Raw genomic sequence first — 26,842 nt, 5'->3', positions numbered from 1 at the left:
ATTCGAGCGGACGCAATTGAGCTCTAGTTCAGCCCCTTTGCCTAGAACTCATCATGCAAAAGAACGACTGATAGGGCGTAGTATCTTGCAAGATAAGCAACTCCAAGCCTATGAGACGGAAGTCATGCCATGACTGAGCGTATTAAAGCTGAGCGAGGGTTTGTTTAGAGCCCAACATGAACTGATAATACAAGAGATGAAGTTGGTCACTTCAAAAGCTCAACAATTGTAGTTTTAGTCTAATTTTTGCACCAAGACCTTGGCAAAGGAAAGGCTGGGGCTACATCTATCTGAAGGAAAGGAGTAAGTAACCAAGCTAAATTCTGAACTAGAGACTACCAAGGTTGAGTTGGTCTAGATGACTGAGTATCGGGTAAGTGAAGAAGGTCGCTAAGAGGACCAAAAGAATGTAATTTTGGCCTTTGAAGAATTTTATAGCATGTTTACACAGAGGACTAGAGATATATTGAAGCATGGATTTGAGGACATCATCTTCCAGTTTATCAGTCGAAGCTTATCCCGAGGGAAAGTGATGTAGCATTTTTAGATTTGAAGAAAGTCTGAGACAATTTGCCCAACTCTGAGAAGGTTGACTGATAGTGTTCTCCACCTTCGGGGTCGACTCCACTATAGTCATCTTTATTTCTGTATTTATCTTTGTGTGGTCTTCTTTTTGCAATGTACTTGAAAATTTTTCATTATGAATAAACTTTCCTTTTTTGAGACTTGTCTTTTCTACTTGTGTTGAGTGTCTTTGTGGTATTCCTGAGTGATGTACTAGTGAGGCAATGACTAAGATAACGACCCTACTAAAAGAGCTTAATTAAGAGGTGGCCAATAACGTGACTGAGAGCTTAGTTGAGTAGCATGATCTAAGAGCTTGGTCAAATGATGTGACCCTTCTAAAAGAGTTTAAATAAAAAAATGATTGAGAGCTTGGATGAGAGCTTGGGTAAGTAGCTTGATCACCATTTTTTGAAATGTTGTCATCGAGGGGCATTGAGCAATGAGTGACTCAACTGAGAGCCTAAGTCGCTAGCGTGAGCAAGGAGTTCAGGGTCTGCTATGAGACTCCAACTTGTGTAGTTATCTTTGTCAAAGATGCAAGGAATTCACTAAATTAAAATTATATGAAATCAATTTCAGACTTATATATTAAAATGACCTAAGTTGATAATTTCATGCCATCGAGCGAGAAAATATGAGATGATTGGGATGGATGTGTTGCTTGGAAGACTGAGCAGCCTTGTATGGTTGAGCTGAGATGCTTGAGTCTAGCGCTAAGTATTTAATTTTCGTCGTATGACTAAGTCACTAGACTGAGACTAAGAATCCATACTTAAAGTAAGACGAAGCCAATGGCGAGGGGCTAAGAGGGTTGGTTGAGTCTCAGACCTATCATAAGGTTGAGTCACTAGTGCGGTGCTAGAAATTTTGGATCTGTCATAAGGTAGGGTTGTTAGAGAGTGGGGCTAAGAGGGTCATGAGTCTTTGAGTTACTAGTGTGATGCTAGAAATTCATGGTCTGTCATAAGGCGGAGCCATTGATGAGTAAGGTTAAGAAGGTGGGCTGAGTCTTGGGCTTGTCGGAAAGCTGATTTGCTAGTGTGAGGCTAGGAATTCCGGGTCTATCATAAGATGGAGCTATTAGCGAGTGGGGCTAAGAGGGCTATGGCTCTTTGAATTGTTAGCATGATGCTAGGAATTCTATGCCTATCGTAAGCCAAAGTTATTATTGAGTGGCGCTAAGAGGGTCATAAATCTTTGAGTCACTACACGATGCTAGGAGTTCTAGGCTATCGTAAGGCAAGATCATTAGCGAGTGGGGCTAAGAGCATCATGAGTATTCGAGTCGCTAGCGTGATGCTAGGAATTTTGGGTTTGTCATAAGGTGAAGTTGTTATCGAGTGGGGCTAAGAGGGTGGGTTGAGTCTCAGGCATGTCTTAGGGTTTAGTCTTAGGCACGTCTTAAGGCTGAGCCACTAGTACGATGCTAGGAGTTTTAGGCCTGTCATAAGGCAATGTCGCTAGCATGATGCTAGGAGTTCTAGGTCTGTCGTTAGGTGGATATGTTAGCGAGTGGGGTTAAGAGGGCCATGAGTCTTTGAGTCACTAATGGCTTCACCTTATGATAGATAGAAAATTCCTAGCACCGCACTAGCACTCAGCCTTCCGATAGACTCGAGACTCAGCCTTCCCTCTTAGTCCCACTTGGTAATGACTTCGCCTTATGACAAGCTTGGAATTTCTAGCAATTTGTTCCAGCTAAATACTGTGGGTGGTTAAGCTACCAGTCAACAAACGGGCAAACACATGAATTCTCCGGAGATCGTCGGTGAGGAGGATGAAGGGGACCTAAAAGACATTCTGAAAGAGGGTTAGATTGGCGTTGGGGAGTCCTGGCTCGCCATTTCGACCCTTAAGTTAGGGTTTTCTTAAGGTGGTATCCTAAAGGAAGAAGATGAAGAAGAAGTGGAGAACCAGGTGGAGTCGAAGGGAGAGTTTGGAATCTTGAATCTTTTGCACATACCCTCTCTAGGGTTTGTATAACTATTTGAAAAACATCTTCACGTCAGAATCAATTGTATGATCAAAAAGATGTTAGAGGGAGGGATGAATATCGTTCATCATTTTTTTCAGAAATCACAAGAATATGTAGCAGAAAATAAAACAATCGCTAACTCAAGTTTCTTTTATTTAGTTCAGAGCTTTTGATGACTCTTACACCAAGGTCCACACTCACTGAGTGCTTTAGTTGGACAATCACTATAATCACAAAATTATTACAAAATCAAGTACAATGTAGTAATTAAATTATACTGATAACAAAAGAATGAAAACTTGATCGTTAGTTGTCGAAGCAGCTTTTAGTATCCTAGAGACCTTTTCGGAGCAGCGCGCGAGTATGGAAGTCGTAGGAACTAGTGTCCTCAAGCTGCTAGTCGAACCCTTCTTTTATAGCCCCATCGGGGCACCTGGGCCCCTCCTTGGGCGCTTGGAGTGTACTGACGTGGTGAACTCTTATCAAAACTTCATCTTTGAAAATTTATCCATGTCTGGACGCCTGAACCACCTCTAGGCGCCTGGATCGCTGACGTGGATCGGCCAACCAATGTGTGACACTGTAGTTTGAAGATAAATTTTTGCTAGTCCGAGCATCCGGAGCAACTCTGGACCGTCTAGGTGCCTCACCGGTACCCTCCCAGGGCGCTCCTCGTCACCACTTACCCGAGCCCTCGGAGCAACTCCAGGCGTCCGAATGTCCGGGTGCCTAGACCCAGTGCAGGCGCCTGGATGACCCAGTGTAGGTGCTTGGACGACTCTTTTTCTAGCAATCTTTACTCTGCATCACATGTTAGTTCAACAAGTAATAATAATATGTAAAGCAAAAGTAGACTTTGACAATCTCTGGATTGTCCGGTCCTAACTTTGAGTTTCATCAAAACTCTAGGTCGGATCGACACTTATTGTTCCCTCAATAGGAAACACATCGTTACTGGATCTCTCCTCTAGTTGCTTACCCCCACTTATCAATCGTAGACTTCCTTGATGTCAGGTCCCTTGACCAACTAAGACTTCTTGCAAGATATCAACCAATTTGGACTTCAATAGTTATCAATCCAACTAGACTTCCTTTCTGTCATATTTTAACCAATCTGGACTTCGTGCCAGCTATCAACCTCCTTGGAATTCAGCCTAGTGTTTCGGTCCTCTAGACCCATCAAATCTTGCACACTTGGTAAAAGGTTAGACAAACAATACATTTAACTTTAACCTATTTGTCATACATCAAAAATAATTATTAGTGCAACCTACACCAACATCAATGAAGGGACTAGATCCGATAATTGTTAGTTGTCTCTCCATCCACTAAGCACCAAAGGAGGGTGTAGGCTCCAGTTTACTTAGAAATTCAAGGGAGGAGTATGAAAACTAATTATCTAGGAATAATTAATTACTTAAAGGGCTAACTCATTAATATTCGAACAAATGGGTTAACGAGCTCGACCTAATTGATAGTACATGACCTAGAACTAGGATTTAATTACTTATAAAAAGAATTTAAATGGAGCGGTGGAAGAAAAGAAAAAGAGAAAAGAGGTGAGGAGGAAAATGAAGTGGCAGCGGCGGAAAAGAGAGGGAGAAGGATAGGGTGTTGGTGGCAAGTAAGAAGAGGAGAGGAGACTTCAACCTTAGAAGGAAAGCTACTCCAATCATTCACAACACTCTTTTACACTAAGGAAAGGATTTAAACTTCATCTACGACGCGATATATAGCGATTTTCCTAGGTTTAGATGATTAAAGGCGAGGTTGTTGGATGATGGGAGTCATTTACAATTGTTGTGATGATCTAACAAAGTCTTAATGATCTTGAGGTAGGTTAAGCTATGGATAAATCTAGGTTTGATAGAAAATTCACTTAGAGGTTCTCTTTCGGTTAATCTAATTAAACGATTAGTATGCTAATGTTAAATTTTGATTTAAATTTCCTACTCTCAAGTTATGTAGCGTACTAAGGTATTCTTCCTTAAATTTGTTAATGAATTCTGGTATGACATCGCTGCTCTTAATTTATATTGCATGCTAAGGGCTCTGGTTATATTTTGATGTTGAATTCTATTTTAAATAAATTTCTTGCATATGAGATAGGTAGGATACCAAAGGATCCTTGCTTAAGTTCGATGGTAAATTCTGTATTAAACACTCTTCCCTTAACTTATACAGCGTGTCAAAGGTTCTTGTTAAATCTAATAGTAAATTCTGTCTTGTTATTTTTATTCTTAAGTTAGATAGCGTGCTAAGAGACTTTTATAAAATTCCTCCCTAACTATTGTTTTGTTTGGTTAAATTAGGTGTTAATCACAGTCAAGAATCACAGTTTAAGTATTGGTTTAACAAATGTGTTGCACAAATTAAATCCTATTGCAAATACTGTTTATAGGTTGTACAAAACTCTATTTTAATTACGGTTAAAAACCACGATTAGGTTCCGTTATAACTACTGGGTCAGCTGGTCAAGAAAATGTTTAATTCACTAATAAGAACCATGATTTATACTCTAATTTTACCTACTGTCTTAAATTCAGTTTCAGTTTCTGTTTATGGACTGGTTAAGCTTGTTTTACATACAGTTAAAAGCTTGTTCAAGTCCTGTTTGAACTATTGTTGTAGATTGATTACAATTTGTTTCGATCATCATTTAATTTTTGAACCAGAGTTCGAATCTGAGTATGAATCTCCAGAGTCAACCTCTGAACCAAACTCAGAAGAATCAGATCAGACTGATTTCATAGCACTGATGGCCAAAGAAGAGATAGCTGAATCTGAATATGAATTCGAGATGACAATAATTGAGGGGGAGAATCCTATCATGGATCTAAAAGGTAATATTGTGAACTCAAATAATAAATTTTATATAACCTATTTTAAGTGTAGGGAGAGAGAACACTATAGAAACAAGTGCCCTACTCATAAGATTCGGTCGACACAATCGGAGGAGAAGGAGAAATCGATCTGGAAAGGGAAGAAGCACATTGAATGCTCCAAGTACAGACGAACGGGTCACTGCAAACGACAATGCCCAGAAAGAAGACCCAAGAATCCAAGGGGAGAAATCAAGGTAAGTAAATTTACATTACATGAAAATCCAATTTTTGCAACACATGTATGTACCATAGCTAATTCCGCTTACTCTAGTATAGATTTCTCTAGAAAATTAGATATGCATGCTAATAATACAATGAATAAATTTGATTCAAATCTAAATAAGAATAACTTAAAATTATTTAATAAGAAATTAACTTTTATAAAATTAAAGAAACAAAGTAATATTTTAAAAGATAAAATATATAAGTTAGAAAAGATTATTAATAATTTAACTAATCCACAAGATCTAGACTTGGGTTACAAGTCTAAGGTAAAACTTAAACCCTATAAACCAAGCTATAATCAAGTACCTTTTAATTATAAAACAAACTTAAATAAAATCAAACCTAAACTAAATTAACTCTAACTCAAATCTAAACTTAAATAAAATCTAACTAAACTAAATCTAATCTAACTTAAATCTAACCTTAAATTCAATTAACATAGATCTAAACTAAATCAAATTAAAACTCAGAAGTTAACTTAAACTTGTTAACTTAACTAAAAAATTGCTTGACTTGATTGATCCATGCAAATTACCATGACCATGCATATGCTAAATTAATAAATGTCAATCATGATTATTAATTGTATAATCTAGAATGGTTAGATAAGGACTTATGCTTGATTAGAAAAACTTAGCTAAATGTTTAATTTTGAAAAGACTTAGATTAGAAAAACTCTCATAAATTTAATACTTTCAAAATTTAGCTTTTAAAAAGATTTTCAAGAGCTTTGATAAATTTAGTACTTAGCTTTCAAAACTTAGCTTTTAAAAATAACTTTGATAAATTCAATACTTAGCTTAAAAATTTTTTTGATAAAAGCTTTAGCAAAAAAATTTGATAGAAACTTAACTTTAAAACTATTTTGAAAATACTTTAACAAATACTTAGTTAAAAAAAACTTCCTTTTTCAGAAATATTTTGAACTTTTTAACTAAAACAATGTTTTAACAAAATAAAAATTAAAGTCTTTAAATTTCTTTGCACTCCCTCTTAATTAATGCTAAGAATATTTGAGGGTTCTAGAGTCAAAGTATGAAAAACATAAAGGCTATTATTTATTTTTATTTTTCTAATTTTTCATCTCACTCATTCTATGTTATCAACCATGTTCAGCTTATGAGTAAGTGTGAAACGGAGTTAACTTTATTTCAATTTTAGCAATATTAAAAATATTGAAATTGAGATTTAAAATCTAAGTTTGAATTTCCAATGAGTTTGAATTTAAAATATGAGTAAACATTTAAATTTTTTTAAGATTTTGAAAATATATTAATTAAGTTTGAAATTATAATCTTACCTATTAACTATCATTAAGATTTTGAAAAATTAAATATGATTTGAAAATTAATTATCATTAAGATTTTCAAGAATTAAATATGATTTGAAGATTAATTATCATTAAAATTTGAAAAATTAAATATGATTTGAAAATTAAATATCATTAAGATTTGAAATTTTAAATAATTAATAATTTGAAATTAATTTTTCAAAATTAAGTTAAATTAATTGAATTAATTTGGAACTACTTTAAGTCTAGATCCATCTCATCCTTTTCTAGATTTTCAAACAAGGAGCCTTAATAGATTTGTGAGATGGTTAATTTAATCTTAAATTAACATCTAAGGATTGATTTACATTTGAGTTAGACTCAAATTTTACAGTTAGTTAATTAAATAACTATTTCAACGATTGACTTCTACGCTGTGGCGAGGCACTAGCCTTTCTTAGGTATGAGATCATCCACCACTTCTAGACAAAGCCTTTCAAAGAAATTGAATATTTAATTCTCTTTCTGAAACCCCTAGGTCTAACTAGTTAAGTGTGCATCAAGCCTAGGTTCTTATCTAACCATTCTAGATTATACAATTAATAATCATCATTGACATTTATTAATTTAGCATATGCATGATCATGGTAATTTGCATTGATCAACTAAGTCAAGCAATTTTTTAGTTAAGTTAACTTCTGAGTTTTAATTTCACCTGTGAAAGTTGAACCTGCTTGTTAACAAGTTTAAGTTAACAAGTTTTAATTTCACCTATGAAGATGGATCACATTTTCATTGTTGTTCTAAGCTGCTGCTTGGAACCTGCTTATAAAGCTTGTGGAGGGGGCCTCCAACACCATGGAGGGCGCTCTCATATGCAATATGCAGCATGAATGAGCTCTGACCTCTTCGCCACTTATCCGTCCGAGGATGCCTCCAACCGCATGGAGGGCACCCTCAACTCCATAGAGGGCTCCCTCTGCTTAGAGTCCAAGGCACCCTCAAGCTCCATGAGGGCGCCCTCTGCCTTATTGCGCGGAGGTCATCAACTAGTGACCCGAGACGCCTCCAAGCTCCATGGAGGGCGCCTCAAGACTGTTCATCCGAGCTTTTTGCTTCTTTTTCACTCCTTGTAAGATGGGTTAGTCAAAAATATAAATCATATCATGCAAGACAGAGTTTAGCGTAACAAAATAAGTCAAACAAAAGTATTTGACAATCTTCGGACTGTCCGATTTTAGCCAAAAATCCTAGGTCGAACCGACGCCTACTGTCCTTCGCCGTGGAACGCGTCCTCACCTGCTCCACTCAGGAGAGTATACCTATTGTCAGACTGGTCCTCCAAACTGATTGGACTTTTACTCAGCGTCCGAGACTCCAGGACTTTCTGTTGGACGTCCGCTCCACGACCCGTCCAGTCTTTCACCTAGTTCGTGACACCAGGACTTTCCACCTAGAGTTCTCGACTCTAGGACTTTTGCCCGAAGCCCTCGACCCACCAAGACTTTCTGCCTAAGGTTACCACCCCCTAGGACTTAGGGTTACCGCCCTTAGGATTTTCCTTTTGCCTAACCGCAGTTAGGACTTTTCCTTACTTAAGGTTACCACCCCTTATGACCTAGGGTTACCGCCTCCTAGGGTTTTCCACCTGCTTAACCGCAGCTAGGACTTTTGTCTAACTACATTTAGGACTTTCCTGCAATCTCATTCAAACTCGTTAGATAACAAAATAACTTAACTTTGGACCCTTTGACATAATTAAAATATATGTTCGATCGTCAGATGCTTCCCGCACCAACAAGAAGTTCGGTTTAGAAGATATCAAGATTCTTATCAAATTAGAGGAAAGAGAAGAGTTCAGTTTAGAGGATACCGATGCTCATAACCCAATGAATGAAGGATAGCTAAGGTAATGATAAGGGCTAAGGTTTGATGTTATTTTACTAGAAGTGGAAGAATTAATACTACTTAACGATACCCAGGGCGACCCTAGATTCATGGTAGTTACATTATGATGAACTAAATGTTAAAGGGGTGATATATATATATATATATATATATATATATATATATATATATATATATAAACGCTATTGAGCTTGTGGACTCACTAAATTCGTATGTTGCAGATATTGAGATGTCGGAGGGGCTTGATGAATGAGTTAGTTCGTATCAGGTAGTGGCAGTGCACATCTAACGACTCTTGTTTTATTTCTAAGTCTAGTTCGCATCATTTAGCCTTAGAGAGTAGATGTCTTGGAGTCCTTTATTTTATTCCTATTTTTGTGTCTCGTTTGTGTCATATAACTCTAGGGAGTAGATGTCCTTGGGTTTTTATTTACAATGGTTTGACGTGTCTTGGTTACGCTAAAACTGATTTACTATCTTGAGTTGCATGAGATTTCCTCACTGCATATTCTGAACCTTAGTAGTCTTACTAGACCTGTGTAGTTTAATAAATTAAAAGATGAAGGTTCTAAGGGTCCTTGGCCGGGTTCTCCTTCCCAGGATTGGCAATCTATATGGGTTGTGTGTGTGAAAAAAAGAGAAAAATATAGGATGTTTTCGGAGGGTATCTAGGAGATTAAATTTGACAACCATATAATTATTTCTCCATTCACTTGATGTCATATATTCTATATATTCTGGAATATTTGTCGTTGTTGTCTATATCATCAACATGCCTTTTAATGATACGAGACACGTGTGGGTTGTAGGAATTCGCCGCATCAATACCCTTGTGGTTAGATGACTTATCGTAACGTTAACACGTGATTAGATGTGTTATATATTTTGGAATATTTGTCGTTGTTGTCTATATCATCAGCATGACTTTTAATGATACGAGACACGTGTGGGTTGTAGAAAGTCGTCGCATCAATACCCTTGTGGTTAGATGACTTATCGTAACGTTAACACATGATTAGATGTGAATAACCACGTATTACTATATATTTTTGGTCGTCCTTGTAGGCATAATCAAGTTAGTACTTACGTGATAGATTACCATACGAGAATATAGGTCAAATCTTAGGGAAAATAATCTCTTGAAAAATAAAATTCCTCCTAAGCTAAAAACTCAAGGTCACTCAATTACTATAATCTCAAGGTCACTCAATTACTATAATTTATACTTTTCGTGTCGTTATGAAATCGACAATAAAAAATATGGTTTAGTCGACAATACTAAACTAATCGATTCTTCGTTCGAGAATAAATAAACAAAACTTGTCAATTACAAAAATATCCACGGTAAAAAATGACTAAAATTTTCTTAATCATTTCTTCTCTCCCTAATTATCACCCATACCCCGTTCACTCCACTCGCAGTTTACAAAAAGACGACCCATCATTTCACGGCTAGCGCAGTACGTCGTCGCAGGAGCTACGCTGGAAGAAGCCCCGATTTAGCCGATCGAATCAAACACTAAACCTTTATTTTTAAAAATAAATAAATAAACTTAAGTTTCCATTTGTTTGAGATCAACGACCAGCTTGAAAGACCTGTGGAGTATCTGTTTACGTACGTGGTTGACGACAGCCATGCCTTGTCATGCGCCATCCCCCTACGCTATCGCCTTACCTGCTCCCTCTGCGAGCGAGAAGACGGTTGCAGGACTACCAGGCCCACCAACCACCACCCTTCCATCGTCTCTGCTCCGGAACTTCACTAGGCAGGATGGATGGAAGGAAGCTAACTGTGGTGTTTAATTTGTTTCATGCACATATGTGAAATGTATATACATATACGATCGAGTGCGCATAGATTAGCATTTCAAAGATGTAGATGGTTCAGGAATATCAAAAAAGGAACTTTTAACATTCGCACATATATATATATTCGAGGCGTACATCGACTAGGAGACAGAGAGGCCAAAATAAGAATATGTGTGTTGATCTTTCTACCAACGCAGGCCGATGGAATTGTGCTTCTTCGAAGGCCCCGACGGAGGGATCGGCCTCGCCTTCGGGAGGAACCCGGAGAAGGCAGCTGAAGGCTTGGCCGTCCGCCCGACGGCCATCGAGTGCTCATGATCGGTGGGCCCGTGCAAAATTAGCCTCGACGCGCTGGCCATGGCCAGGAGGAGCAGCAGCAGCAGCAGCGTTACCATCGCCGAGCCTCTGCAGGGCTCTCCCATTTCACGAGAGCTGTGAGTCGAGTCGAGGCGAGGGAGTTGGAAGGTGTTTGGATTTAAATAAAGCTTTAATGGTCGAGTTGTCAGACTATGACTCTCGAGTGTGCGTGGGGAGGTGTTCATTTATATTGTGCTTGGGGGTACGATCTGTGGCAGTATTGTATGATGGAGGGTATGGTGTGGGAAATACCTAGCTACCAGTTGGATAAAAGTTTGGAGCCGGGCCAACACGCCACTGGCGTATCAAGCAATGTGCATGCCTAATTTGGTCAGCGTTGAGGGTTGAAACCCTGTGAGCGAATAAAAGCTTTTTGATATGATTTGTTTGCGTTGTTGGGTCAGATCAGTAAAAGGGCAGTGCTAAATCAGGGTTTATTTGTCTTCTTTTTAACTTTGATATTTTAACGAAATACTATGATTTACTGAATCGGAGATTAAATTGAGTGGAGATGCAAAGAAATTGCCATGGAAGTTTCCAATTTATGTCGGCTCCTATATCGCAACATTGTCATTGTAACAAGGTACCTTTCCCTGTTCAGTACTGAATGAAGTTAAAGAAAATACTCGAACACCCTGCGATATAATTATTTAACCAAAATAACTCAGTTTAGAGCATCAAGATATTTGGCATCCATTAGTATAATAAAATGAGTTATTTTACATCTTAATTGACCATTTTGACTAATAGATGCTTTTGAGTTTTGATATGGTTTTTTTTTTTTTATCAAAATAAATAGAATGCTTGATTTTGATATTTTAAATGTAGGAGGGTTGAATCTCGGAAAAACTCAAATGGAGGAATTGTCGGAAACAAAGGGACAATTATTTCTCTGATGATGCAAACCACAGCAGACAACATAAACATATTAGTGGTAGGTATATAATTCCTTCCACTCCTGATTATTTGACGATTGATGGATTATAAATTGATAATTTATTTGTTTTCATATAATTTGAAAACAGACATAGACATAGAATATAATCATGTTTTACTATAATTAATTAATGATAGATATATACACATTTGACTACTGTTGAAGGAGGCTGTGCTCCTGTGCCCATGTCAACTAAGTCAGCAATCTCTCATCTTCTTCAAAGTTAAAGCAGCAAAAGCAATATCTTTCTATGAATATGGTCATGATTTCGGAAGATAAAGTCAGGAACAGTGATAGTACACTTCAGAGATTACTGTGCTGTAAGAAGAACAAGTAAAAAGGAACTGAGAAATTAAATATGATGTCTACGATGGAAAATCATAACAGACAGTCTTATCAGTTTACGGAATTGCACTATGCAATGGTTGTGGAGGTACTCGTATGGTGGTGACTACCCTTAATGTGATATCGCTTTCACCGAACTTAGCAAGGTATAAGACAACTTCAAACTAATAATTATGATTCCGTGTCTAAAAAATCAGCATGCATATATCACAGACTAAGGTACCTGCAAGCTTTCTCCAAAATTTGATTGCTTGAAGCCATTGCACAAGTTGACTAACAAGTTAGTAAGCCGTGAGACATGCAAGAATACTCTTGCACGACAAAATCTCAAGACTGAAACTGGCAGTGCTCTTGGAAATCATCATTATATATAACTCAATAAATTTGCGCAGTTACATTTAATAAAGAGATGAAATCCAAAAAAAAAATAACAAAAGAGGGATTCCTATTGAAAGATGCTCCCTTTTTTTCTCTGACCGTGCTCGTGTGCCGTGTCATTTATGTTACAATGCAGCAGAATGCAGAAAAAACAACGAGCATTTGAGAGAAGCCGCAAAGGAAATTATGATCCGTAGATGGTACATAAGGGAGCAGACTTTCCAGAGAACGTATGTGGTGGGAAAAGTAGATTACTTATTGTAATAAGGTTCCAAGAATCTATTTCACAAAGTTAACTTGAATATATACTACTAGGTCATGTTGAATTCCCTTCCAGCTGTTCTCAATGGCTAGTTTACTTGGATCATAAATGTAGAATTCACTTCCTAGCGTATAGGACTCATGTATCTTACTCATGAAGTCATATTTAACCCACGGAAATTATATTTATCATGCACCCTCTCTGCATTTTCAGACCACCAAGCTTCTGCCTGCTGCTCTCCAAATCTTCTCCTACTGCAAAGAACTATCAACATTAGCATTCCATCTTTAACGGTAATTTAGAAGGTATCAGATATGATACAATGAATCTTTGCTACAAACTCACTGAAAATTAAGATTGTAAATACAGATATAACTTCCCAACAGTTCATTAATTACCTGAAACGAACTCTCTTCAGTTCACGGGTTCCATCACGAAGTGCAATTAGAGTTATATATACACCTGGTTCAAATTGTTCTATCCACTCAGCCTCAACTTGATTGCCATCTGACTTGGGGCTATCAAGGTCATCTACACTAGTGTTTGTCTCTGGTATTTCTCTGTTACCATTATGTTGAATTTCAGACACATCTTCAAATCTGGAGAAGTGTTCAACTGCATGATCTGGAAAGGATGTAGCTGTCCCATTAGCTTCAACAATTTCTTCTATAGTATTTGTCTCCTCCAATATTTCACTACTTGGAGGGATTTCAGAACTCAAATCAGAGTATTGATGAATTGCCTGAGATCCAGTGCCATTTGGAAAATGCACGGATCCTATCAGATCAGTTTCATCGACTCCTTCAGGAAGTCTTTTTGCTATTTCTTTCAACTGTCAAACAAAGAAAAAATTTAAGTGCACTTTAGTTAAAACTTGTGGAAGAAGCCAGTTGAAGGTTAATCAGTATTATAATGAAAGATGAGGTAACTTTGTAAGAATTACTTTCACATAGCAGTGTGATAATTAAAATTTTAATGAAATATATATATAGTTATGTTATGTTGTGCACCACATAGTGCGTGACTACGTGGTTGGTTTAGCCATTTAGGGTTTTGACTTTAGAGTTTAGGAGTTAGGATATAGTGTTAAGTCTAAAAGAATTTTCAAATAAAAAAAATTACATTAGACGCTCACGGGGTCTGTGGTGTAACATTCCTCTATATATACACAGTTGTTACGTTGCGCAATGCGCGCCTGTGGACGACTGGGTGGTGCGCAACATTTTTTTTTTTTGGTTTGTTATTATAGTGTCAGTGGTAAATCAGAAGTGGAAGAAATATTTTTCATTTAGAATGCTACGACTTTAACATTAGCTTATATGGAGATAAACTACAAAAAAAAAAAAACATTATTTAAATATTAGGGTATCAAGTATTGACATGAAATAATATTCATTGAGACAATTCAGTGCCGTGTAATATCGAGTTTTGTAATTTATTAGAATCATATGTTTCAACTGTTTCTCCTAGCATGGTATGAGATTTCAAACGAAGGTCAAGACCTTTTCTTAGCATAGAAACATGAATTTAAGCCACTATTGGTATAAGTTTAATGTGGACACTATAAAGAATAATCTAGTCTAGTCTCAACGCAAGGTTCAAAAGCATGTATTCTGAAGCTTACTCCAGTCTGTATTTAAGAATAGTGAATCTCACAGAAAACTACCTGTGCAGATAATGATTTTATAACTTCTTTGGCAGCTTTGGATTTTGCAGATTCCTCTGATGCAAGCTTTGAGGCTTCTACAGCTTTCTTTTCAGATTTCTCCAACTGAAATTCTAGACGCTCACAACGTTGCCTCAAATTATCAACCTAGTGAATAAGAATAGCATGTAAAGATATAGCTGTGACTGCCAACTAATGATACTTAACTAAGTTAACAAAATGGATAGATTACCTCAGAGTGTAACCTAAGAAGTTCTTGATTCAGAAAATCATTTGTTTTCTTCAGATTGTCCGAGAAGCTTTTAGAGAATGAAAGGCCAGCCATCGTAGGAGTAGGAGTTGTAGAACGCAGAGGACTGGGCTTTCTTGAAAAAGGTGAAACAGCTCTAGAATGATTTCTAGACTTAGTTGTTGGTCTGGGAACACTTTGATGCACATCTGCACCACCAGTGAAAGAAGTGCTTTTCAGCTGTAAAACTTGAGGGATTTGAAAATATTGAGTCACAGAGGAAGGGTCCCCATCAAAGGACACTTTAGCATCAGAACTGATGGCCAAATCTAAATTACTGGATGAAAGAGCATTGGATAAGCTTGTATCCATTCTATCAAACCTATCTTTGCTTTCGCCAGAAATACGGGGCTTAGAAATTTTCTTGCTTACAAATCCACTGGTATCTACAGTATTAGTCAATCTTACATAGCATGAATCACAAACGCGGTGTAGTTTTCCAGGATTTGGAGACAGAGCTGCTCTTAGAGCCTTTCTTGAGCTGCACTGGTGACAATGAACAAGCCCGCAGTTGTAACAGTTGTGTCTCTTTCGGGTGAACCCGAATGCCTGTCTACATGATGAGCATTGGGATTGCTCGGCACTTGATACCCACTTGTGCTGGCATATTGCAGCACTGAAGGTCGACCCACAGGAGATATGTTTCACATGTCTGTCTTTGAGAGCTTCAACTAATGTAGGAGTTTTACGATCCTCAAGGTCTCCATGGCCTAACCGTCCATTAGCACCTCTTCCCCATGTGTAAACTTCACCTCTGATAGTCAAGACTGCAACATGAAATGAACCACAAGAAACCTCTGCGACAGCTTCACCAACTAGCTTGTCTTCTACTAAGCATGGAAGCTTTCCATCTGACTGGGGATTACCCAGTTGGCCATAAACTGTACTTCCCATGGTTAAAACATGTCCAGAAGTGGTCAAGCCAATTGTAAGGCTATGGCCACAAGCTAATTTGTGAAAATTGTAATCAATAAGTGAAGCCACACAGGTTGGCTTAAGCCTTGGTTCCTTGTCACCATGGCCAAGACGATTCTTGTCACCATCACCCCATGTGAATAATTTTCCAGATGATGTACTGGACTGTGTTACAATAACTTCTACGACTGCTGCAGTATGCCACACTCCACATGAAACAGCTATTGTCTTCAAGCCCATCAATGATTCCACCTCCCTAGGATATAAAACTGTTTCTCGATTTCCATGGCCCAAAACACCAAAAGTGCCATCACCAAATGTGAATAATTGCCCTGTTGTGGTAATCAAGGCAGTATGCCAAACGCCACAAGAAACATAAGAAACTTGAAGCCCTTCCAATAACCCTGACACTCTTTTTGGGATCCAGTGGCTTAAATTTGTACCATTACCAAGAAGCCCAATATTATGTGTGCCATCACCCCATGTATAAAGTTCACCAGACACAGTAACAGCACAGGTATGGAACTCCCCACAAGCAACAAAATCAACATTAGACATTGTTAAAGATTCCACAATGAGAGGATGACCAGTATCAGAAGAAACTCCACGACCAAGTTGCCCACCAGATTCTTCACCCCATGTGAACACTTCTCCCTGTTTTGTAACAAGGGCAGCATGCCTCGCTCCGCAGGCCACATAATGAACGTCAAATGCTAAATTGGACTCCAGTGGTTTGGGGAGCAGAATATCTGTCCTTGAACTAGAAGGATTACTATTTCTATCAGTACTTACCCTAGCAGAGGTATCAGAAATGACTTTGCCCCAAACATAGACGTCTCCAGAGGCATCAAATTCATCCTGCACAGACCCATGACTGGATGTACTAGGAACACTGGAAATGCTAATTCTAATTCCATCTGAAGAAGCTCCTTTTACATGCATATTTGTCACATCTGATCTTTCAGAGTTTATTGAATAATCAAAAGATTGGTAATGCAAACTATCTGTAGTTAGTCTGGATTCAGAAGTATCAAGTATGGAACTGATAGAATGATTGCTATTATTGTTCAATGCAAATTTACTGTTTTCCTGAAAAAAAAATATATGAGAACCATGTTGATTACTAAATCTGACATGTACACTATGATTTCTGGTAAACCGTAAACCTAAGCCCAAATTTTCAAAAAACACAAATTTAAACACATATTATGTATTTCATGAAAATTCTGATCATTCTTAAATCTCTTCTTAATCATAGCCTTAGAATGCTAACCTTAATATAAATACCACCTTATGCTGAATTTGCTGCCATGAGCATGTTGACAACTTATCAAAATGTTGCCCTTCCTAACACCAAAAGCTTTTGGATAAGTAAATATTAGATCATATTCAAGCAGATCTTATGTTTGAATATAATGGAATTAGTGAGAAAGTATATCTCGAATCAAGTCAGAAACCTATCAACATATCCACTTTGGCAAGCCCAATTGGCTAGTTCAGACGTGAAAAGAAATATGACTCCTATAAAAGTATATGCCAAGAAATTCACAATAGCTTAACCTTTTAATTCAATCCTGACCAAAAAATACACTGATTCTTCCAGTGGTATAATTAACAAACTGCCAAAGAGTTAAATCAATCTAAGTGATATGACTATCCAATACACAGATTACTGGATATTAAGAATAAATGAAATCTAGATTCGGCATAAATTTTGAGATAATTAATCATGTAAATAGATTAACATGGCATCAGAAAAGAAGATCCATATATGAATCCTGTTATTGCTGATAATTAAAAAGGAATACTCGTGGGAGAATAGTTTAGGAAGTGTCTTATTAGAAAGTCTAAACTTTTTTATTTTGGACAAAACTGAAGGCTTCTTGGTCAGAGTAAAAAAATAAATAAATTATTTTGAAAACAAGTCTTGAGATAGGAATAGTAAAAGAAAACTGCTTTTCATAAGTCAACCTTAAGTTAAATGAAGTTGGGTAATATTGCTTTGTCTTACTGAATTTTCCCTGATGGAAGTAATTGGATGATTTCTTTAAAAGAGTATTAAATACAATTACAACCAAATTGAAACAAATAAAAACAGAATATGTCTAAGATGACTGGATCTAGAAAGGGAAAAACACTTTTTAAAGATCTTAATTTGGATCTGGGTTTTTTTTTTCCATCAATGGCCCAACAATCAGTCAATCATATATATGAGAGCTATAGGCAAGTAAAAAAACGTTCTCTAGACACATGCCATATACAAGTCACCTTCCCAGTTTACAAATCTTAAATAGAAGTAGAATCTCTAATAAATTGCAAAGCAATTCAATGACTTAGTTTGCTCACATATAATAAATTCAGGAATATCACAAATATATAGTACAGAGGAAAATTATCCAAACAGAGTACAACCTGACAAATGCCCTTTACCAATGAGATATTGGTAGGATAAAATGCTGTGAGGATTGAGGAGAGAAGATATTTCTAGACATACTCAAAAACCCTTGAACCTAGTTTGACTCAAACATATGCTTTTAACAAGAAACGAAGTACCTCAATGAATTAAGGATAGCACAAACTAGGATGCTGCAGTCAAAGAGGTCTGCAACTGAAGCAAGCATAAGTATTCTAATATTATTAGATCTACTAGTGAAAGGTTGACTGCTACGAAGACCATTCTAAAATTTTGCCTTGACTGAAGTATTCTTTTGATTTGCCTCTTTGTTTGATTGAAGAGTTCATTACTACTGTGAATTCCCACGTAGAGACACCCAAGATGGTGAAAGAGATATCACAAAGGAGAGAGGAAAAAGGAGGTCCCGTAGAGAGACAATGATACTTGAACATAAGGAATCAAGCACTAAGAAACTAAACAAAAGATGTAGAAGACACTGGAATAGGTACGCAGATAAGTTTTCAGGTGGAACAGGAATGTAATCCCAGGAGTTCAAAATAAGTTTTCTTATCACTTCCATAGAAGATATACTTGGAGCATGAAGAAGAAAACGAAATCAGAGTAAGGGATGGTTTTAAATCTCATATTTGTTTCAGTTGGCATGGGCACAACCAAACCCAGATAAGCACAAGCAAAAAGCACCCATATTGATCACATTGCCTGATTATAATTCTGTATTGCTAGTATCAGCAGATAGATCTTTGCTTTGGCTGGTATGGACCTAAACTCAGACAACATAGAGGAAGGGTTAGTGAGCTACCCAGAATTCTTCCTCTCCCAATTCTTTTATTCGTCTTCCCATTATCCCTCTAGTTCACCAAATCAGTCTGTGCTCCACATCAGATCTCCCTTTGCTCCTCATCAGTCATATGCATAATCAAATCATTGTAACTCTTGCCACTCATCAGTCAAAGTCACAGTGAGAACTGTCTCTCATTGACTAGATCTCATATACATGTGAAGTAAGAAGGCAAAGGAAGGACTCAATCTTTAGTATCCTCCCTTGTCCCATTTTACCAGGATCAAAATTATTCCACTACAGAATTGAAACAAGTTTAATTAAAAATGATTGAACCTAAATAGAAAACCAGATCGGGCCCTATCAATCTGAAACCACACCTAATTATTCTACTACAAAATAGAAACCAGTTTAATTAAAAATGATTGAACCTAAATAGAAAACCAGATTAGGCCCTATCAATGTGAAATCAACCCTATTTCACCTAGGGAGTTCGGCTTATATCATAAAGGGCAGCGATCCGGGGAAGGATCCATTGTACGCAGCCTTTCCATTATTTCCAAGATTCGAATCCGTGACCTTTTGGTCACAAAGTAATAATTTTACTATTGCGCCAAGGCTCCCCTTCAGTTCACCTTATAGCATATTGAACTTAATTCTTGTCAATACACAATTGAAAATAATTTAGCTTTACCTAATTAACCATCCTTTTTGTGTTGATTAAAGATTCAGATATAACAAAACTAAGGACATAACTACAAATAAATAATATAATTTGGGTAATAATATCACTGTTCAAGTTGATTTCATATAATATCAGCATAATTGACTATGGACTAGATAAAAAAATATTTTGTAATAAATAAGCAATGTGGGAGGAGATTAACGAGATGAAGTTAGTCCAAAACTAGATCAGCATGGTCCCACCTATATTGTGCTTCAATACAAATTGGAACTAATACATTATTGGTCTGTCCAGACTCCAGAGTCCAGACATTGAAATTTGTACCAAAATCAAAATTTTAAACTTTGAAATCAAGAAGATTGAGTGGGATGCAAGCAAATGGAAAATTAGATAGCTTCTGGCGCTGTAGGACTCAACTGCAAAAGGTCTTCTAATGTTGAAGACCTGGAGCTCACACTCACAGACCAAGTTGATGAAAAAAATTTGAGAAGTTCTCATAAAAGTGGCTACAAGAGACTTCCGAAGAGGTGTCAAGTAGAGGAGCACCTATAAAAGGAGATTGCAAAGTGAAAAGATCTGAGAGACCCTTGATGTCATGGACTATAGAAGGATACTATCGTAGATGTGTCCTCTTCAAGAAGCACTTACAGGAGACTGAGAGTGGCATCTATACAAGAATCCAGAGAAGGAAACTGCAAGAGGACCAACAAAAGGAGTGCCTGATGACAGAGAAAGAGATGTATGTGCCTAGTGGCAGAGAAAACTTGGTGACAGAAACACAAAGCGGGAAAGAAGTGGCACAGTAAGGCACTTAGGGCTCTGGTGCCATGACAATGGGAAAATTCAAATTCTCACCTAATCTCTTTCTACCTCTATAACATCTTTACAAATAGACTCCTGTATGTTATATATTTGCAAATAGGTCCTCAGCAAAATTAATATGAAAATGATATTCTCTAATATTGATAGCTGTTATAGACATGGATAAAGTGATCGTTGAGAGAAGAAACCAAAAATCTACTTGAAAAAGAGGGTGAAGAGAGAGGACTTTATTTGAGCTGAAACTGGTGGTGTTTTTATCATGCATGCATGTGGAAATATCATCTATATTAGTTAGTTTCCTGTGCTCATTTTCCATGAGCCCCATAATTCGACACCACATGTAAATACTTACCATATCAAAACTTACAATAATTCATCATTAGAACATCATAACACTGACTCACACCTAATCAAACAAGTCAACATCAAATGATGTCACTGTTAGTAAACTACATGAGATAAAATATTAAACTTTACATTGTGCTGAACTTAGATTGGAATGCACTAGACCTGGCCAATAATATGAACATAGAAAACTTGCACAATTACTCAAGAAGCTTTTGTTACCACAAAAAGACCACATTAAAGAATAGAATAATTGGCAATAATGTATGACAATATAAAGATTTACATTATAATAGAGTCCGTTACTCCATCCATCTATTTTTGGGCGTCCATATTGTCCTGCGGAAATTAATGCCTTGAGGCCTGAAAACCAAACCTCTGCTTCAACTTTATCTTTACATATCTGTAAACAAGAACCAGTACACATCATAAGGAATTAAAAAAAAAAAAGTCACAACAGCCATACTATGAGCTTACCAGGTCGAGAGATCTTTTGCCATCATTGTAAATGAGTGAAAAAGACAAGTAGTCTTTGTCTGGGCGTAAATATCGCTGAAAAACAGACTATGGTAGACATATTGTCAATAAATAGTTAGTTACCAAATAGTTAGAACCAAAAAATAGAGAATTTTATCAATGTACAAGAAAATTAAATCTCTTCATGATCAAAAATGAAAATCACAGAGAAGATCATACTGTTCTTTGTCCTGGAATAATCCTTGAAACAGAAGCCAGCTTCAATAGTCTTTCTCCACTACTAGAAAACCAAATCAATGTTGATTCATCCTACAAAAACAACCAAGAAACAAGTGTCATAAGCATGATTGGTAGGTCAAACTTTTTTGTCAAACCCATAAAATGTGACTACAATGATCCTAACACTCTGTTCAGTTTCATTTATTGATTAATGACACCAAGTTGGTTAACAGCCCTCTTTGAGTAGATTGTAGCTAAGATCGCTTGTGGGATTTGGGTACCAATTCTCCACCTTCCTCTGCTGTGATTTGATTGCAATAAGTTTATAACCAATAAGCATTGTGTTAGAGAATTATCTGCAAATATGTAAGAACGGATTACTTGTAATATTCCTTATTCTTCAATAATACATATATAAATATAGAGGGACTACCTAAAATATAAACGAGGAATAATTCTTTCCCCTAATTTCAATATGAGGCAGTTATAACATCTCCAAGTCAATCGTCGCCGTCCACATATCTATCCACACCCACCAACATCTATTTCATCCCAGCATCTCGCGTCCTACCGTACGCCCTTTTACAACACCTTGCCTCACATTGTCTTGAACTTCTGCCTCTGAGAAAGCCACAATACAAAACCACCACATTACCATCCTCCTCTCTATTTGTCAAAGTCCAACACCCACCTTGCCACTTTTGCGCTCACTAGCAACAATGACAATGCCATCTCCAATGAGTGAAATGTTCCTACAACACTATGACCGAGGCTAAGTCAAATCCACACCAAGGCCATTTGTTTGTCTACGTTGGCCCTGCCCAAAGCTTCCTCTCTTCTTTGTTCTCCACATGTCTACTAATGACATGATTGCCAATAGATCCTCTTCATTGGCTACAAACATTGGATATGTTCTCTTGTCATCTATGTTGCATCTATTTTCAATATGTTATATCCCTAAGTTTCCATTGAATTTATTATCTATTAGTAGACTTACTAGATTATTAAATTGTTCTATCATTTTTGATGTCACTCTATTAGGATTTGAAGACAAACAAGGTAATTAGCGTGTGTTGTATCAGTTGAATGTGACTCCATTGTTTTTGGATGTTTTAGCTATACACCTTTCCCTCTTCAAACTCAACCACCTTGACTACTCCTCACTTCCAAACTTAATGCAGATGATTTTGAATATATCCAATTCTCAAGTGGCAATGATGAAACTATTAGTGCACTTCAGCCCATCTATGTACTTTAACTGGGGCTTCAACCAATGTATCAAATGGCACACTCTTGATCCATCATGGCTATAGGGTACACCCAATAAAAATGCTATAGTACACCCAATAAAAATGATATATTTTATGATAAATTTGAATCTTGTAAATCTTAATTGTTATTTGTATTTGGATAAACTACCTTGTTTTTACCTCCCTCCAACATAGATTACCAATTCTAGTTTATTTCTTAAAGTCGCTCCGAGATAGTTAAGGACTCGTGTGGGATACGAGCTTTAACTTTCTTGTAGTTGTTCATTTATGCAGCTTTTTACATAGTTGATTTCATGGATTAATTTGCCTTTGTTTACATATGGAAAGCTTTTATTGTTGGAATCAATGTTTTTGTTAAAAGGATGAAATATATAATTGCAGCACCTTTGTTTCTTAGACATGTTTCTTTACTTTATTGCCGAGTTGGATTGTACAATGTGAATTGTCATGAAATTGATGTGTCTTTCCTTTTTGTAGAATGGAATCTCTTTGAGTTCTGACACCCCTTTCCACAAAGGTTACAATACATAGCTAATATGAGTTGCTATTGTGGTACTATGAACCTTATCTCCTCTAATATGTAAAAGAGATTACTTAATAAAATTATGTAATTTTTTGTTACTTTCTGTTCCTAGAATCCTTACACTTACATTACAACATTTGTTTATAATGCAATTATGCTCGATTATGATAGAAAATTGATTATACCCATGCCTATCAGTCAACATCTTCAGAATATGAAACTGGAATCCAGTAAGATAGAGATGCAACATTTACAAATCTAAATCCTAGAGGAAATTGTATACACTATATACTCAAACATTAATCACACATGTACATGAACTAAAGCAGTTATAAAAATACATCAGGGCAAAGATACAATCATGAATAAAGAAATGTGTGAAGTTTTTTCCTATAAAAGGCAGGTTTAAAGCGAACTCACATTGGATAGACGAAACAGGTAGAACTTTGGCTTCCCCTTGCGACCATATTTAAGTAATTGGGTGCCCTTTTTCAATGCGATCAGTATCTATGAAGAGAAACAATAGTTGAAACATAGAGACGATTACTTGCCATATATGATTTTTACTAGTGCATCAGATAAGTAATACATCAAATTTGTTTCGGTAGAGGCATATAACACAGTTTAGATGCAGTCCAAGGAAAAAAGGGCAGCCCAGTGCACGAAGCACCCACTACGCAGAGTCTCAGGAAAGGATCCATTGTATGCAGCCTTACCTTGCTTTTTGCAAGAGGCTGTTTCTAGGAAGCAACAACTTCATCGTTGCGCCAAGGCTCCCCTTCATGCAGTCCAAGGTAGGAAGAAAGAAAAAAAAAAGGAGTGACGAAAGATGCAGAGGATATGAAAGAACCCAAGACAAAAAAAAAAATAATGAGTTTACATATGCCTGACTTGAAATCATTTCTTTAATATCTCATTACATAAATATGTTATAAAGTACGCAAGTAAACAAAATAGCATTGCCACCTCACCATTTTCAAATCATTAATAAAAATAGTCAAAATTGTTCAATATTCCATCACATTCTTTCATCTTTCGTCATCATAATTTCCCAAACAAATCTCTCCTCATGCAAACCTTTTGCATGAATCATAAATATTGTATTAATAAAATATACTAATAATCAAGGTTCTAAAATTCGCTAGGCGCGCCCCTAGGCTACCTAGGCGAGGACTAGGCGCCGCAAATGCTGATTTCATTGTATCAACATAAATTACATAATAAATCACATTCTATAACTTCAACACAATAACATCAAATTTCAAATGAGTTCAAAATTACACAACTAATAAAATATCACAAATTTATTTTACTTCTTCTTCTCAATAATTTTCAACAACTTATTTTTCATCGAACACAAACTTAATATCATCATTGTGATCCTCCTCTTCTTCTTCAGATGTAAAATTATTTTGGCGAAATTCTCTCACTCTAGAGCTTCTTCCAAGTGGTAGATTTTCATATGCTCCAGTTCCTTTATCAACTATTTGCCAAGTGATCACGAAACCTAGTTCAATTTCATCATCTTCCCCACCATCCACAATCCAACCTTGTGCATTTGAAACATCTTTTGCAAGAAGGGCATCGATATTCCTTTCTCTCTCTTCTTTGTTTGTTCAACAATCTAGCATTAAATTGGATAAATACTAGATTGTTCAACTTGTTGACACCCAGCCTATTTCTTTTCTTGTTGGACCAAAGTTTAGGGATTATAAAACTTAAACCCAACACAAAAAAGGGTAACATTTCAGTTTTTTTTAATTGGGCTTTAAATTTAAAAGCCCAAACTAAAAAAAAAAACATGAAAACCTTGCACTATTTCCGTGGTGCTTAGACAATTCAACCAATTAGTGGGGGCCTAAGGCCGCCTAATCCTGCCTAGGCGCCAAGGTCGCCTAGGCTGGCCAATTAGCATGTTTTTGGTGTGGTTGGCTGGCGTCTAACATTTAGAACACTGCTAATAACTATTGAATTAAATTGATTAGAAAAATATATAATTAATACATTAATTATATAACTACAATTAATTAACTGACTACAAGTTTTTTTAAAAATCCTTGTGTGGCAAGGGCATAACTAATTAATAATCTCAACGTGAAAACCTACATCCTTGTACTTAATGTCTTATCAACCAATATAACTAGCTACCCCAAAAGGATAACAAACAACCAACGCTTGCTGTTAAGCGGGAGTGGTCCTAAACAAAAAATTCTCAGATTTCCTCTAGAAAGTCATTGGTTTGCTTCATCACACATAGAAATTGTTCAACATGAAACCACCACTCAGATTTGTTTTCACAAAACTATCCATGTTAACTTCATTTGCACATGCTAACACGCAGCATAACAACTGACAAAATTCACATATGGGTCATCGTATCAGCAATAACAATCATGCCCCGCTCAGAAACCCTTTCTGTCATACAGTGATCAGAATCCCCAGTTTACAAGAGCTAAGTCTCTGAAATCATAGCAATCGCTAGACTATACCTCATACAAAAATTTTGAACACTTAAGAATAGGTTCTCACTGAGATAAACGACACAATTTTGGAAAGTATAACAGGTACAAGACTTGCAAAGGAAAAAAAAAACATAAAGAAAAAAAAATCAACAGCCTGCATCCTCTTCACTTGGCGTGAAGCAAGAACGACAGAGTTTCAGCTAAAGCTCATCAAAAACAGAATGCATAGACCCAATTTCAGGATAAGGAGTATTATCCAGCAGAAAAAAAAGCGAAGTACACACCTTGTTAATGTCCCGGTCAGCGCTTCCAGAGCCAACGAGATCTGCCATTCCATGTGAAGGTCACCGCCGACGCCGGAACCACTCCTCGGGGTGCTCCCGGAGTCATCCATAGCGGAAACTACGCCGAGCTACCATCGATCTCCGCGGCAACCGGCCTTACACGAACCCTAGGGCTTCCTCCTCTCGAAAGAAGAAGGAGAAAAGAAAAACAAGGATTCTGCACACAAGGCACCGCTAGGCTCCTTCCTGAACAGAAGGGGGCCGGTATACCCAGCACCGACCTCGGCCGATGAAGAGCAAGACGTGGTGGCGGTTGAGAGAGCAGGAAGCGAGTCGGAGACGGGTACAAGCACGGCAAGTGATCAACGGAGGAAATTTCGAGGCGGCGTAGGCAAGTCAAAGGCGACGATGCTAGGCAAGGCCGCAAGGGGGCGGTAAAAGTGGAGGAAGAATAAGAAAGGAAATCGGGGTAGGGTCACCACCAAGGTGGCGGTAAGAAAACGATGACTCGGAAGGGCAGTTGAGGAAGCGGAGGTTTCCACGGGGAAGAAACAGTAGTTGAGCGGACAAAGGCGTGGGGGGAGTAGCATACCGTTGAGGTCTTTCCTACTCCCGTATAATATAATTGTATATACATTTACTGTACCTCAATAATTATATTTATAATGTTTTATTATAAATAGAGTATTTACTGATGATATTTTTATTTTTAAGAGCCTATCTATAATTTTCAGAAGAATATATAGTATTTTATTTATTTTTTTTATGCATC

At 37.0% G+C, this 26,842-nt stretch overlaps 1 protein-coding gene across 1 annotated transcript; it reads right to left on the bottom strand.

Annotated features, from left to right (window-relative positions):
- Positions 1-12,624: 12,624 nt before the first annotated feature.
- On the bottom strand, positions 12,625-26,513 carry LOC121980233 (PH, RCC1 and FYVE domains-containing protein 1-like). The gene is made up of 9 exons (XM_042532204.1): positions 26,071-26,513; positions 23,745-23,831; positions 21,531-21,620; positions 21,312-21,398; positions 21,121-21,237; positions 14,817-16,877; positions 14,585-14,731; positions 13,317-13,750; positions 12,625-13,172 (listed from the first exon to the last, which is right to left on the bottom strand). The coding sequence occupies exons 1-9, from the start codon at positions 26,116-26,118 to the stop codon at positions 13,070-13,072; spliced, it is 3,174 nt and encodes a 1,057-aa protein (XP_042388138.1). The 5' UTR covers positions 26,119-26,513; the 3' UTR covers positions 12,625-13,069.
- Positions 26,514-26,842: the final 329 nt, after the last annotated feature.

The sequence above is a fragment of the Zingiber officinale genome, chromosome 5A (genome assembly GCF_018446385.1).
Source record: "Zingiber officinale cultivar Zhangliang chromosome 5A, Zo_v1.1, whole genome shotgun sequence".
Lineage (NCBI taxonomy): Eukaryota > Viridiplantae > Streptophyta > Magnoliopsida > Zingiberales > Zingiberaceae > Zingiber > Zingiber officinale.
Note: the sequence above shows the minus strand (reverse complement) of the source record. Positions and strands in the feature narration are given on the sequence as shown.